Here is a 16,408-nt window from a genome sequence, read left to right on the forward strand (position 1 = left end):
TATGGTCCTCAGAGGGTTCTAAAACCTTGCATGACAAGGGAGGGATGATATAGTGGTCACCTAAGCAGCAAACAGTGAAGTAAAGAACTCTGCTCATGGGGCAGCTGGGTTCCAAGTCTTCCTTTTTACTAGTCTGTAGTATAGGAAGTTCTGGTCTGCAGTGTCCATGTCACCTTCGGGTCCTATGGTTCTCACAGGGTTCTAAACCCTTGCATGACAAAGGGCAGATGATATAGTGGTTGCCTAAGCAGCAAACAGCAAAGTAAAGAACTCTGCTCATGTGACAGCTGGGTTCCAAGTCTTCATTTTTATTAGACTGTACCATAGGAAGTTCTGGTCTACAGTGTCGATATCACTTGCTGGTCCCATGCCTCTCACAGGGTTCTAAAGCCTTGCACATCAAGGGGTGGATGCTATGTTATTTTCTTGCACAGCAAAGAGCGAACTGAATAACTCTGGCCATGTGACAGCTGGGTTCCAAGTCTTCTTTTTTACTTGTCTACAGTTTGGGAAGTTATGGTCTACAGTGCCCAAGGTTCTTACAAGGTTCAAAAGCCTTACACAACAAAGGGCAGATAATAGTCACCTGGGTAGCAGATAGAGAAGAGAACTTCGGATCACCGGTTTCCTCTACTGGAAGAGAGGGATTATGCGAAAGAAAATTGAAATAAGGCTTTTTTGGGTTTTAATGGCTTTTTAAAAACACCACGTCTGATCCAACTATCCCTACAAGAAAAGTCCCTGACCTTCACTGATGTACAGGAGCACAGGAAATGCCCCCATGGTAATGTGGAAAGCTGTTCAAGCTACTTGTAAGTAGGGGCAAGCAGAGAGTTGCTAGCTTTGACCTCTAAATGATTGCCCAGAGGGGTAGTGGGAGGGGCATAGACAAAGGTATCTCAGAATATATTTTTTTCCCGGGAATTTCCTCTTAATATTTATCATCCTAATTTCCACAGATCATTCTGGCTACTGTCCTATCCTTCTGTACCTGGAATGGGGCATCAAATACTAGGCTCCCAATTTATTCTGGTACCTTCTGGCATCTTGCATTGCTCCCTACACAACTCTGAAGGACTCTTACCCCATCTTGCACCCCTTTCAAGCAAATTCTCCCATCAACTATCTCCTGCACAGGTTGATCTATAGCATGGCAGGATTCATGTAAAATTCAGACCAACTACTTCTTGTTGTAGAACCTTTTTACGGTCCAGGGAAACAGGGCATGATCAGTAGATCAAACATATAATTCAGTAGCAATACACTGCTGGGCTGTGCTTGATGTAAGTCTCTGTAATCTAATCACTGGTCTTAAAAAATTTCCCCAACTCAGAGTAATTCCTGGGTTAACACAATACCCACCCCATGTTCCCCGAGAGGAAACTTGTTGCTCACTTGGCAGACCGTGGAAGAGATCTTACTCTCTTGACAACCTCTTCAAATCTCCTGCTCCTCCCAACATTCACCATCCTTTCTCCTAAATGGAGAAGGGTTTCCACCAATTTCAGAACATGACTTCATTACTATGAAACAATGTCATGGAGGAGCCATTCTCCAATGCTGGCAAAACCAATGTCAACATTTTCCTACTAACTAGCTTTCCCTGTAACTAGTTTTACCTCTATATTCCTTCCTCAAGGCCCTCCGTCTAACATGAAGCCAGTTAATAGGGGAAGAATCTGCAAATGTGTCTGGAAAAATAGCATTAGGAAAATAACGAACAGTAAGCAAATTTATAGAATGGTCTTTGGTGAAGACTTTACAAATGTCTCTTTGCCAAAAGCCCAGTAAAGAGCATGTACTTTTGGTTTGTTTAGTGTGGTTTCCATAATTCACTCTATGTCCAGCAACTGAGTAATGGCAATACCAGTAAACTGCAGAGCAAGGACCCCGAACAAAAACACACAGTAAATATCTCCATGTTGTGCTGGAGAATTATTACCCGTAGGGGGATGAAGCAGTGACTGGAAGGGTGAAAAAGTGCGCAGCCTTCGGCTCAGTCAATATCATATATCAGCAGTATCCACCTCCCATCTGGGTCATCCATCAGCCTTGTCCTCCAAAGTCAGGACAAAATTAGTATTAATGTTCAGGCCTCTTAGCAGGTCACTCATACAAATCAATGCAAGATAGAACAACAGACCCCTATAGCCTGTAGATCATGGTGGGAAGGGGGAGATTTATGAGGACCAACATGTATTAAATAAACCTTGAGAGTGAAGACAAGGCTGCAAGAGGAGTTGTTTTTCCTTTGAAAGCTGTAATGTGATCTGCTCTGTCTCTTCTTTTTTTACTGAGTGGTCTCTTTAGATGGAAAACTCACCGTCTAAACATTCAGTCAATCTAGGACAATGAAGCATGGAACCTATGGCATGGCTCCATCACTAGCCTCACCATCACATGGACAGTACCATAGTCTGACATAGCTTCACATTTAAAAGAAAAGCAAAACATTTTCTTGATAAAGTGAGGTGGGTTATAACATCCATCAGATGTCTGCTGCTGGATTTGTGGTCGCAACCTGTACCAGTGGTCACCTGAGGTCTCTTTGGCCGCACTAAGAGCAAAGTATATGGGATAGGGTTAGAACATCCAACAGATGTCTGCTGCTGGATTTGTAGCCGCATTCTGTCCCAGTGGTCACTTGAGGTCTCTCTAACAGGACACCCCAACAGAGACCAAAACAGCAAAAAAAATGGAGGTTCTAACTCCCCACTCTATCAAAAAAATAAAAGATGTAAACCATACATTGTCCTAAAACTTAAATATTAGTTTCATGTTGGACTGACTCTTTGGCTACACTAAGAGCAAAGTATATAGGATAGGGTTAGAACATCCATCAGATGTCTGCTGCTGGATTTGTAGTCACATTCTGTCCCAGTGGTCACTTGAGGTCTCTCTAACGTCCTGTTAGAGAGACCTCAAGTGACCACTGGGACAGATGTGCTATCTTTCCCAATAGAGACCAAGACGGCAATAAAAATGGAGGTTCTAACTCCCCGCTCTATCAAAAAAATAGAAGATGTAAACCATAAATTGTCCTAAAACTTAAATATTAGTTTCAGGTTAGACTGACACTTTGGCAACAAGGTATACGTACTGTTCAGCCCAGAGGGTGTCCTGGCCACAGTGCCAGTCTGTAGAGATGTAGGTAATATCTCTGACTTCATTGGTAAACCAGTTTCTGTCCGCTCAGATGTTCCGAACCCAGGTAGCTGAGATGGTAACAACTGTTCCAGCTGCTCAAACTCATCTGTGAACTACAGGAAAACAAAAAAAGAAATTATTGAAACATACGATTGACTGAGTGACCTTCTGTGGCCCACAAGGCTTTGATGCATCAGTTTTGACTTCCTAATTTTACGCTACATCTAATTTAATAGGGAGGTCCATGCCCTAGTCTCCCTCTTTTCTTCCTCATTCTTCTACCCCCTTCTTTTCCTTTAGTCCCCCTCTTGCCCTCCTCTCCCTTTTGCTCCATTACCTACCTTATTCTAAAAATCATAAAACCTACTCCATTACTGCACAACATTCCACTTCCTAAGCCTAGGTGACATCATTGAATATTTTCTCCTACACGACATGATTTTCTTCTACATGAGTTTTCCATAATTTAATTATTTGTTATTGTATACTATCATCCAGGGCTTAAAATTTCAAGTCCTGAGCTACTAGCCAAACCTTAAGAGTTACTTGCCACCAACAAACACACACAGAGAAACCTATACACACACATAGACATGTACATACCAGGGGCGGACTGACAACTCGTGGGGCCCCCAGGCAATAGGGGATCATGGGGCCCCTGTGTCCTTGCCCAAACTCAAAAAAGCCTATGAAAAAGGTACCAGGGGCATCTCATGGGGCCCCCTACTGACCCTGGGCCCTCGGGCAGTGCCTGAGTTTCCAAATGGTCAGTCCGCCCCTGGTACATACACACACACAGAAACATGTACACACACGCACAGGGACACATGTACACACACACATACAGACACATGTATACACACACAGGCACGTACAGACACGCATACAGATACATGTACATACACAGAAATACACAAGCACAGACACATGTACATACACACAGACACATGTACATACATACACAGACACATGTACATACATACACAGACACATGTACACACAGACACATGTATGTACATACACACACATGTACATACACACACAGACATGTACACACACACACACACACACACACACACACACATGTACATACACACAGACACATGTACATGCATACATAGACACACACAAACACACACACATGTACACTGTTATTTGCTCTCTCCTCTCCCCTGAAGCCACCACTGGCTGACATAGAGGATCATGTGACCAGAGTGAGCTGAAATTAGGTAGACACACACACACACACACACACAGCCCTATAAAAAGTTGCAGTACTTCGTTGTTCACTCACAGAGCTGGGTACTGCACTCTAGGGGGAGGCAGAGTCACAGCACACAATCCTTCCTTTGCTTTCACTGCGCTCAGCTATTGAGCAGTCTGACGGCTCCCTGAGCTCCGAGCCTGCTCAGCAAGACGCCCTGGGGACACACTCGCCCCCACCATAATTTCCACTCGCCATTGGCGAGCAGTTGAGTGGACATTTCAAGGCCTGATATACACTATGTATACCTTATATTTAGGATGAGCAAAATCGAGTGTTTTTATTTTCCCAACATTTTCTGCATAAATTAGGAGATTTTGGTGAAATACATTGGAGTCTACTATATTTGGAAGGGTTAAATAGGCACTAAATTATTCCAGAGGGTTTGGGAAGATCCTTTCAACTATCCTGGACTAGTCTTTGTGTGAAAAAAACAGCCCCTCATTTGTATTCATTATTTTACCTTTTTTCATAGAAATAAAAGTAAAAAAAAGAGATGAATATAGCCAAATCAATTTTAGTCTTAAAATGCCATAATCCGTAAACTTATTATAACTCTCCAGAAAAACCAAGGGATTTAGAATGCAGCACCCAAGAAAGGTCTATTGTACGCAAAGAATTTGTTATTATAAAGATACATTTATTTTATTATTACAAGATATTAATATTCAAGTTAACCATTAAAAACAGAAGTATACCATATTAGCAGTAGTTTCTTGAGACCATTACAGTATTCAACATACTAATACTTTAATACTCTATTAGAAGGCTGAAGTAATTTGTGCATTTTATCTGCTGCTTCAGGACCTTTAGAGAGAATACCGTATATACTCAAGTATAAGCCGACCCGAATATAAGCCGAGGTACCTAATTTTACCACAAAAAACTGGGAAAAACTATTGACTCGAGTATAAGCCGGTGGTGTCAGTGGGGGGAGGAATAGTGCCCCATTGTTGGTGTCAGTGGGGGGAGGAATAGTGCCCCATCGTTGGTGTCAGTGGGGGGAGGAATAGTGCCCCATCGTTGGTGTCAGTGGGGGGAGGAATAGTGCCCCATCGTTGGTGTCAGTGGGGGGAGGAATAGTGCCCCATCGTTGGTGTCAGTGGGGGGAGGAATAGTGCTCCATCGTTGGTGTCAGTGGGGGGAGGAATAGTGCCCCATCGTTGGTGTCAGTGGGGGGAGGAATAGTGACCCCTGCTCCAGCCTGGGCTCGCTCGCTCGCTCCCTCTCCCATGGTACACACTTACCGGTCAGATGTCTTCCTTCTCCGGCCGCTCTCCTCCTCTTCACTCGCTCGATCTTCGCGGTGCCGCTCGGCTCCTCCTCTCCAAGCTCCACCTCCTCGCCGGTGATTGGGCGCCTGTGTGCCTCTCCTGAGCTACAGTTCCGGCGGCCAATCACCGGCGAGGATTGATCCCGGGGGTGTGTCCAGATGACAGGGACGGCATGTCATCCCGCCCACACCTGGAGACGTTGACTCGAGTATAAGCCGAGGGGGCCGTTTTTCAGCACAAAAAATGTGCTGAAAAACTCGGCTTATACTCGAGTATATACGGTACTTGCTCAGAACTTCACTTATATTGGCTGAAACAATAATTATATTTCTTAATGCAAAAACTTGATCAATTTTCATAAAACTATACACAGTACGTCATAAAAATATGCTGTATCATAGATATGCACCACACCTTTACAATCAATGACCAAAACAAATAGGATAATCAGGGGCGAGGGCCCGGGGTCAGTATGGGTCCCATGAAATGCCCCTGGTACCTTTTATAGGCTTTTTTGGGTGTGCTTTGAGTGTGGGCAAGGACACAGGAGCCCCATGATCCCCTATTGCCCGGGGGCCCCATGAGTTGTCAGTCCGCCCCTGAGGTTAATTGATTGTATGGGTGTGATATACATAGTAAGCATATGTTGCATCAAAATCCATCCAGTTTTTGCCACTTGAAATTATAAATTCGGTCATTGCTTCAGACAAATCTACAGACCACATAAATTAATTTTTGAACAAATATTTTTTATAATGGCCCTGAAGAACTGGATAAAATCTGCTAAGCGTGTCAACCTTTTAGTCCTCATGCACACTAGACGTTTTTACAGCGGCCATTTTTGGCTTTTGACATTTTTTTTCTACAGCCAGTAAACTCCCCAGCATGCTATCCTATGTGTCCATATACACATAGACTGAAATCAGTGTTTCTAGAGGAGTTTTTTTAGCTGTAAAAATGCTCTAACGCTAAAAAATGCGGTAAAATGCAGTAAATCGTGGCACACCAGTGTTTTTGGACTTTTTTTTACCTAAAAAAATTTTTTTGGTCAAAAAAAACTCGAAAAAATGCAAACGGGAAAAAACACGGTAAAATGCCACTAAACGCTAATACAAAAATGCTAAAGAACGCTGAAAAACTCAAAATGTTAACGTGACTTTACACAGCTAACGTTACCAGCGTTATCAAAATGCCCCGTGTGCAGGGAGCCTAAAGAGAACATTAAATGTAGTATGTTGAATACCGTAATGGTCTGAAGAAACTACTGTATATACAGTATACCTATGTTTTTATTATTTACCCTCTTAATCCTCCTGTATTAATTTGTATTGTAATTGTACTGTCTGCCCTGATATTATGTGTAAACTGTTGGCGCTATATAAATCTTGAATAATAATAATAATTTACCTTGAATATTAATATTTTGTAATAAAATACGTTTTTTCTAAATAAAAAAATATTTACCTTAAATATTAATATGTTATAATAATATTTTTTTTCTATTTACCTTGAATATTAATAATTTGTAATACTACAATAAGTTTTTAAAATATATACCTTTAATATAATATGTTATAATAATACAATTAGGTTGTGTTATATTTACCTTGAATATTATTTTGTAATAATAAAATGCATTTCGTTAAAAAATAAAACACATTTACATTTTGACTGTTAATATTTTGCAATAATAAAACACCCCTTATGAGGAAGTCAAGGAAGTGACGAAACACGTCAAGGGACGTGACATTGCCCAAGAAACCAGAAGTAGCTGAGGGGCCTTTTTGAGTGTGGTATTACTGTTTGGTGTTCCTGGAAGCTGCTGGAGGTGGAGTCATGGGATCTTTTATGCAATATTAATGGCTTTTTATGTAAGCATATTTATATTAAAGTGTGGAGCTGTATATCTCGAACATACTGCACTATATGGCTTTATTTTCGCTCTATGAATGCTTTGGAGTATAAGGAGGCAAGAGTACTGGAAAGAGTATTGAGGGATCAGAAGGTATCCATAAGGTTCCGGTTGATCCATATCCTCCTCTGGATTTATTTTAAAAGGCTGGCTTACTATTTACTGGGGTAAAGGTATGTAATTCGGCCACTTAGAAGTGTACACTGAGTGTTCACGGAGAAGCATATATATATAACTATCACACAGAGTGTTTCACTATCACATGTTTTCACGGTTTATCAGGTGCTTTCACGTTTTTTGCGTTTTCCATAAAAATAACGAGGAATTTTTTTGGAAATCATTTTTTTTTTGGTGATTATTGATGAATTTATTAGTTATTTTGTGAGGATAATATATTATTGAGTTTTCTTTATTTTGAGGTACACGGCATTTACTGGATTCATACGGCAAGTTTTTTTCAGAAATTGGAAGAAAGATTTATGGACTTTAATTTTGAGTTTTCACGTAATAATTGTATGGACACTAAAAAGGATTACTATTATTAATTTCTAAAAATACAATACTTTTTTTAAATAAAAAAATAAATACCTTTAATACTGAGCGAACTATTGGCGCTTTATAAATACTGTATAATAATATTAATATGTTATAATAATAAAATTAGTTTGTGTTATATTTACTTTGAATATTATTTTGTAATAATAAAATGCATTTAAAAAAATAAAATAAAACATATTTACATCTTGACTGTTAATATTTTGCAATAATAAAATAAGTTTAATAAAATCAAATGCTTTTGTACAATGGACTTTTCTTGGGTGCTATACTCAAGCCTTTGGTTTTTCTGGAGAGTTAAATGTTTAGGAAGTATAGCACCTAAGTGTATAGTATACAGTGGGGGAGATTTACTAAAACTTGAGCTCTTAGAATCTGGAGCTGCTGTGCATGGTAGCCAATCACCTTCAAACTTCAGCTTTTTCAATTAAGTTTTGACAATAAAACCTGCAAGCTGATTGGTTTCCATGCAGAGCTGCACCAGATTTTTCACTCTCCCGTTTTAGTAAATAACCTCCATAGTACACGAGAACATATAAATTAAATGATGAGCTCATGTGAGCAGGGGCGGACTGACAACTCATGGGGCCCCCGGGCAATAGGGGATCATGGGGCCCCTGTGTCCTTGCCCAAACTCAAAAAAGCCTATGAAAAAGGTACCAGGGGCATCTCATGGGGCCCCCTACTGACCCCGGGCCCTCGGCAGTGCCCGAGTTTCCAAATGGTCAGTCCGCCCCTGCATGTGAGTCATCTAAGACAAAATATTCAGTAATGTCACCTAGACCTAGAAAATGGCTGGTTGTGCAATGTTAGAGTAGGTTTTATGGTTCTAAAGGTATAATAATATTTTTTAATGATACAATAAAGTTTATCTTTATAGAAAAAAAAATCTTTTTGTACGATGAACCTTTCTTGAGTGCTATATTCAATGTTTCTTGTTTTTTCCCAAGAGTCCAAAAAAAAGGGAAATAAAAAAATGTAAAGCAAAAAACAAGAATCAAACATATACATATACAGTAAAAAAAAAACATATATAACAAAAACACAGATAGAAAGAAACTATAAAAAAATTAAATAAACTAAATTAAGAAAAAAGAAACTAAATAAAACTAACTACCCTAAATAACCCCCCCCCCAAAAAAAAGTATTAATAAATGGCAAAGTACACTGCTAACTTTTCATACTTGATGTTGCAACGATCGTTCTACCCCATACACGTTCTTTTAACATACATATGCTGCATATTGCAGCTTACTAATCATCATATGTGGTGTCTGTATTAGTTTTCTTTTTTTCCCTAATTTTCACCTGGTGATCCTAACATTAATATACTTCTTGCCCCCAAGGTGACAATAGAAGCCCACCCTGCCCCCCAGTCCACAGGACCAGATAGCTCTGCCCACTTACCAGTGTAGCTTGCCAAAACCTTGCCTCTAAGTATACAGGGACCAGGGGCAGACTGACCATTTGGAAATTAGGGCACTGCCCGAGGGCCCGGGTCAGTAGGGGGCCCCATGAGATGCCCCTGGTACCTTTTTCATAGGCTTTTTTGAGTTTGGGCAAGGACACAGGGGCCCCATGATCCCCTATTGCCCGGGGGCCCCATGAGTTGTCAGTTCGCCCACTTGTGACCCCTAATCACCAAAAAGAATGCCTTACAGAGTTACTCAACTAAGAGTGACACTGTGATCCCAGGATACCACTGGGGGCACACCATTATCACAACTGAGGCATATATTGAACAGTTGTCATCTCTACAGTCCTTTATCGATGAAGAAACAGCGTTGTCACCCTAGAAGAGGAAGTGTGTTCGGACTACAGAACACCTCCCCTGGTCCTCTTTCTATAATACAGGGGCAGGAATTCAGCAGTTCACATGAAAGAGTTGGAAACATTATAACTGATATCCATGAAGCAATGGCAGAGAGCACAGGAAGTCATCAGTTCATTGGATTTCTGGCAGGATCCACCATTTTTCTTTTTTTTTGTTGCACTTCAAACAGATATTACAAAAACATTTCCAATGGTATATTTACCAACAATGGTGTATTTAGGTTTTGTGCTGCCCTAGGCAACAAAAAAAATTGGCACCCTCCCCAGCAGAAAGAGCCTGACATTGACCAAGAGCACCCATGCCCTCCACCCGAGCCTTCCACTACCACTGCCCCCCATACACCAGCCACCATCGCCCATGGCGAGAGAGAGAAAGACACTCACCTTCACAGCTCCAGACATCCCCAGGAACGAGAGTCGGGCTGTGCATACACCGTCATGAAACCCACAGCATCTCTCAGAACCCACCTGGTCCCCATGCCGCGTGAGTCCCTTCTTCCAAGGGGAAGTGTTGCGCCCCCTGAAAAATGCCGCCCTAGGCAAACGCCTTGTGGTAATTACACCCCTGTTTACCAAACCAGAAGGGAGCAAATAAGAGTTTATTGTTGAGATTTACAGGTTAGATATTGGGCTACCGTTCTCCTGTTAAATATGCCAGCTAGACTTCCTCCCCCGCTTCAGCAGGTCATTGCTTCCATAGCCCTCTGAGCTCTGTACCATCAACAGACACAATAACTCTCTTCCTGCCTAACCTTTATATATGCTGATGCCAAGAAATGGAGCTCATGGCAAGTCAGGGACCACAAAAAGAGCAAGAGATCCCTATCAATCAAAGTTCCTGGAAGGATAGGGCTGTTCCCAGGGCCAGTGCTTTCACTAGGCAAACTAGGCGGTTGCCTAGGGCGCACTACCTCCTAGGGGCACTTGGGTGCAGCACAGGCTGGCACTCTCTCTGTGTGGGATACCGCCACGTCATGTATGATCCTTCGGCTGACAGGAGGGGTGGCAGAGGGGAGGAAGAAAGAACAGAGGAAGATGCCGGGTGTCTGGGGCCAGTGTAGCAGCTGAGCTGCTACTTCTTCCAGTGTTCCTCTCAGACTCAGTCCCTTACTGCAAATTGGCGGCTGCTGATCACTGTGGAGTTCCAGCCCTTCTCTTCCCATTCATCAGCAGAAGCAGAGGAATGTAATGTCTGATTCTGATGTCTCCTGTCTGTGGGAGTGTGAGCTGGCCGGCCGTCCATCACATGTGCAACGTGTCAGTGATGACATCATTATGATCTCACAGCCTCCTGTTCTACCGCCTGCTGATCTGTGTCAGTGTTGGTGGTGGTGTGTTGTGTCAGATCTGTCATTGTGTGGGATCAATCAGTTCAGCTGCTTGCTATCACAGCATTTTACCTCCCCCCATTGCTTGGGTAATTCCAGCCTGGGATCTGTCAGAGTGTGAATTCATCCTCCTCCACTCATTGCAACTGTCACCCTGCCACTGCCAGCCACAGATACAGTCAGTCCGTGGCACTGATTTTGTCTTTAACCGCTAGCCTACAGGGCACTTATACCCCCTTCCTGCCCAGGCCAATTTTCAGCTTTCAGAGCTTTCACACTTTGAATGACAATTGCGCTGTCATGCAACACTGTACCCATATGAAATTTTTATCTTTTTTTGAGACAGATATAGCTTTATTTTGGTGGTATTTAATCACCTCTGGGTTTTTTATTTTGTTGCTAAACAAACCAAAAACCACTGAAAATTTTGAAAAAAAAATTTTTTTCTTAGTTTTTGTTATAAAATTTTGTAAATAAGTGATTTTTCTCCTTCACTGATGTGCGCTAATGAGGCTGCAGTGATGGGCACTGATAGGCTGCACAGATGGACACTGATAGGTGGCACTGATGGGCACTGATGAGGAGGCACTGGTAGCTGATCACATGACCGAGCCGACATCTTCAGCTCTTTCTGTTGATCGGTGATTCGCTGTGTCCTAAGGACACAGCGCACCACCGATCGCCGTGCTGTGTGCTCCCAGAGCCGCACATGCGCGGTTAGAATGGAAGGATGTCATATGACGTCCTCCCAGAACGAGAGGACCACCTTGCTCCCGTCATTAACTTATATGGCGGGCGGGCGGGAGGCGGTTAATATTGGTGCTGTTAGCATCTTATGGCACTTATTGGATGTTTTTAAACTAAGCAGGTGACTTTGTCTAGGCTGAGATTATGTCATCGGTGTTCTGCAGGCAAGAGGAAGCATTTCCTCAAACTCCTCTCCCCACCGTGATCACTCGGACTGCACAGTGTATTTTGTAGCAAGTCACAAAATAACTGATCTGTGTCAGACATTTGTGAACAGACACCAGGAATATACATGGTTCCTCCAACTCAGGAAGTAGTTGGTGACGCCTGGACAAAGATGGCAGCAAAATCTCCCTTTTGGGGATGTAAGCACTAATAAAAAAAAATGGCAGAGCTTCTAACCCTTCTCCATTCAAGCCACAAAAAAAGGTTTTGGCTTTCATTCCATTTTTCATTTTTATCTCTACTGCTGTGGTCTAGCTGATTTATCATAGAAGAATGTATAGTTTACAGTCATGATTGAGCACACTGATTGTATATAAACAAATTAATCACTCCATGTTTGACGTTTTGGAGTCCCTGCTCATAATCACCATTCAATACTTTATTTATTTTTTTAAATGGGTTACCTGAGCTCAGAGAACACCTTAGATAACAGTAAACTGAAAAAATAAAAATTGGGGAATTCCTTAATGGTCGGATGATGCTCATGATGTAACCTGTGCTGTAAATGAATCCGTCTAACCAGGGGCGGACTGACCATTTGGAAACTCGGGCACTGTCCGAGGGCCCGGGGTCAGTAGGGGGCACCATGAGATGCCCCTGGTACCTTTTTCATAGGATTTTTTTGGGTTTGGGCAAGGACACACGGGCCCCATGATCCCCTATTGCCCGGGGGGCCCCATGAGTTGTCAGTCCACCCCTGTTACTGAGCATAATTCACCCTTACCCAGTCACTTATCACATCTCCATATGGGGGCAGTCACAGCATGTTTCCTCTAGGCCAGACACTCTGAACATCAGTAGCCAGGAGGGCAGATCCCTGCATCCTTAAATTCCCATGGTCAAGGCCTGAGGAGAGGAACAAATCTTCTTTGTGATGGTTATATCCTCACAGGGCAAAAGCTCAGGAGGGAAGTGACAAAACGGAAAGGGCCCATATTATATTTCTCCCAGCATGCATCACCACTCCACCCAACTCATCCCACTCCCCGAACCCCACTTCATATTTGAGATCAAATGTGTCTTGGGGATATCCTGATCTATACCTCACTCTCCTTTCCAAACTATATTTTACAGTTCTACAATCAACCTATCAATATTTTAAGATTTAACATTTAAAAGGTGTGTGACTGGAGCCTAAATAAAAAATCCACATTGTGGCACCATTCCAAAAAGCTATACAAAAAGGAGAAATGGGTCACCATACCTATTGCTAGATGGGGATATCCCGCTAAAGAAGAGACTTTACATGGGAGACATGGAAAACACAAATATTTATAAAACCATGCATTTATTATCTCATCCAGTTAAGAGAGAGTCGTCTCTCATTAAAAACATATAACATCAAAATCCAGTTGTATCATACAATTCTCAGATATTATAGCATTGCTATAGCATAGTAGTTACAGTATGGAAAAAGAAATATGACTTGTATTTGTGGAGTGGACATCCACACATGGTTCCACCGCTGGAGCTTTAATAATTGGCATTTTGGGCGGCACAAAATAGAGGGTCTCCTGGCCAACGGCATGTTAAATAGCCCCTATTCTACCCAGAGACAAAAGCCGGAGAAGGTATTGAGAAACTTGGGTAGTGTCAATGTGGATGAATTTACATGAGGGGTTTACATCATACGACATGGCCGGACTGATGATTGAGCCATGATAAAAGCTATCGGCATCCAACCGATTTCTTCCTTGGATGCTTTTTCAAAGATAATTTTCGCTGTCTTTTGTCACAGAGCTTTCTGTTTATGTATTTAAATTCTGAGCCGTCGATTAGACGTACCGTTCCACATTCATGTGCGTGCTTGAACTGATGGATGAAACCTCTGGATAATGATTCGGGACTAACGAGCGCAGCAACACCGCAGTCACGTTACAGAATTCATGCTGGTCTTAGTGATTTTCATTGCCATGGTGCTTGTTGCTTGGTTGCCTGGCATAATGTGTCTGATGTCTAAACCAAGTCAGGTCAGCAAATAGCGTTCATTCCATGATTCCTCCAACAAATCCATCCATCCTTCTTAAAGTGGACCTGTTCTCCAGTGCTATGTTAGAGATGTAGTACCAGTCATTCTGGGATTTGTAAATGAAGTGTAGAACCCTATTAGTTTAGCTAGGGGGAGCTAGTGTTTTAGTTGTCAAGGAGGGGGGCTGAGTAGCAACCTGGATGTAGTAGCCAGAGGGTTAAACCTTGGTCAGGAGCTGAGAGGCTCTGCAGGCCAGGCCCTCTGGAATTTCCCCCTGCTCTAGGGCTTTGGAAGAGGCAGTGGGTGGATCTGAGGAGTGAATGGCTTGCACTCTTGAGTGGTCCTAACCAATCCTCAGCAGGAGGTTGGCAAGGGGCTGATACACCCTTTAAAGTGTTTTAGCCTACTTAGTTGCAGGGAGAGTTTGGGTGGAAGACAGAGAGGAAGATGTGAGGCTGAAGGAAGGAGGCAACGAGGAGGCCCAGTGAGATGGGGCCTACCTGTAGGCCTGGAGCTGAAGAAAGCTCAGAGCTCACCGGTCCCCTGAGAGGGGACCACATGTTTGGCAAGGGAGGTGCGGCCCAGCTGAGACTTGGTAGCAGCCACCAACCCACCAGTGGTACAGAAGAGGATCTGCATGAGTACACCTACACCCCCTGAGTGGATAGGGGAAGGAGCACTCTGACGGGAAACCAGATTAGCCACCTACCAGTGCCCTGTTCAGGGATACCTCCAGATTGCTGGGTGAAGAAGAAGAGTTCATCTAGGGTCTGGGGTGGTACAGGGCTGCAGAGACGGTTTGGAAATAGTTCCGGGAAGTTTTCCTTCTACACACACACACATATATACACACACACACATATATATATATATACACACATACACACACACACACATATATATATATATATTTATATTTCACTGTTTCACGGTATAAATGAACCCCTGTAGCAGTGATTGTCTGTTGTTTTTGTACTATAAAGGGCTTTTTTTTTAACCCCATCATGACAGATGATAAAAAAAAGCATGATGCTGCTACTTAAATGTCTTATGCTGGCCATACAAGTATTAATTTTTCGAATGAGAACATTCCTGCAAATATTCTTTGTATATTCCATGAATGAATGAATGTCGATCAAAAATTTCACTTGCTTTTAACATTCAATTTCAAAATGTAATTTCTGACGGAAAACCACATACAATGTCTGAAATTTGGTTAGACAGAGAAAAGTTTTCTGTTTTCTTCAAATTTTCCTGTCATTGTGGTCGTAAACCAACGCCGATTTGACTCAACTAATGATTAGAAAATAGAATAAACATTTTCAAAATTATCATTTTCAAAGGAAAAATTTGTTGGTGTATGGCCATCATAAGTGCAAGCAGGTGCAGGTAGCTTGTATCGAATTACCTGCTTACGACAAGGGAGTCTGCCATGCATAATATTGTATTGCAATCCTGTCTGAAAATCTGCAAAACAGCTTTTTAGGTCTTTTAATTTTTTTTTTTCTTTAAATAAAACTTTTGATCTCTGAGTCTGATGAAATGTATTAGATTCAAGCTCTAATAATTAATACTGTACATCTCTTCAGTCTGGTATTCTCAGAGTAGATTAGATATTTTGTTTCCTAACCATATAGCTGGTTATTTATATTTACCACTGCATACAGATATTCAAGAATAAATTGTCTTTTTTACCACACTTTGAGGATTTTATCCGATTAATTGATTAATCAAAACAATATTCAGTCAACTAATCCAAAGTCATGCTGGTAGGTTAATTGGCTCCTGTCTAAATTGGCTCTAGTATGTGTATGTATGAATGTGAGTTAGGGACCTTCAATTGTACGCCCCTTGAGGGTTAGGGACTGATGTGAATGTACAAAAAAAAAAATATATATATATATGTGTGTGTGTGTGTGTAAAGCGCTGCATAAATTGATGGCGCTATATAAGTACCTGTAATAAATAACATAATAAATAAATAGATTATGAAAATAATTGTTCGTTGCAGCCCTAGATTTTAATGGTGACTATTTTGAGAAAACAAACACGACGCATTTTCATACTCGCTGCAACCACCTCTCATCATGCAGCAGATAACGGGCCTGCAGCAGCTGACTGATCCCTGACCGGATCTCCAGTAGAAGAACTGGT

The 16,408-nt window shown here is 41.9% G+C and overlaps 1 protein-coding gene across 4 annotated transcripts in view; it reads right to left on the reverse strand.

Annotated features, from left to right (window-relative positions):
* Positions 1–16,408, reverse strand: part of NCOA1 (nuclear receptor coactivator 1) — a 641,218-nt gene that overhangs the window by 45,100 nt on the left and 579,710 nt on the right. For all 4 annotated transcript variants that reach the window (XM_089688167.1, XM_089688169.1, XM_089688166.1 and 1 more), the window contains one exon: positions 3,101–3,260. In XM_089688167.1, coding sequence (XP_089544293.1) covers positions 3,101–3,260 — 160 coding nt within the window. The remainder of the gene's footprint in view (positions 1–3,100; positions 3,261–16,408) is intronic.

Source organism: Staurois parvus, unplaced genomic scaffold (genome assembly GCF_062004578.1).
Source record: "Staurois parvus isolate SC_StPar_1 unplaced genomic scaffold, SC_StPar_1.0 ptg000448l, whole genome shotgun sequence".
Taxonomy (NCBI): Eukaryota; Metazoa; Chordata; class Amphibia; order Anura; family Ranidae; genus Staurois; species Staurois parvus.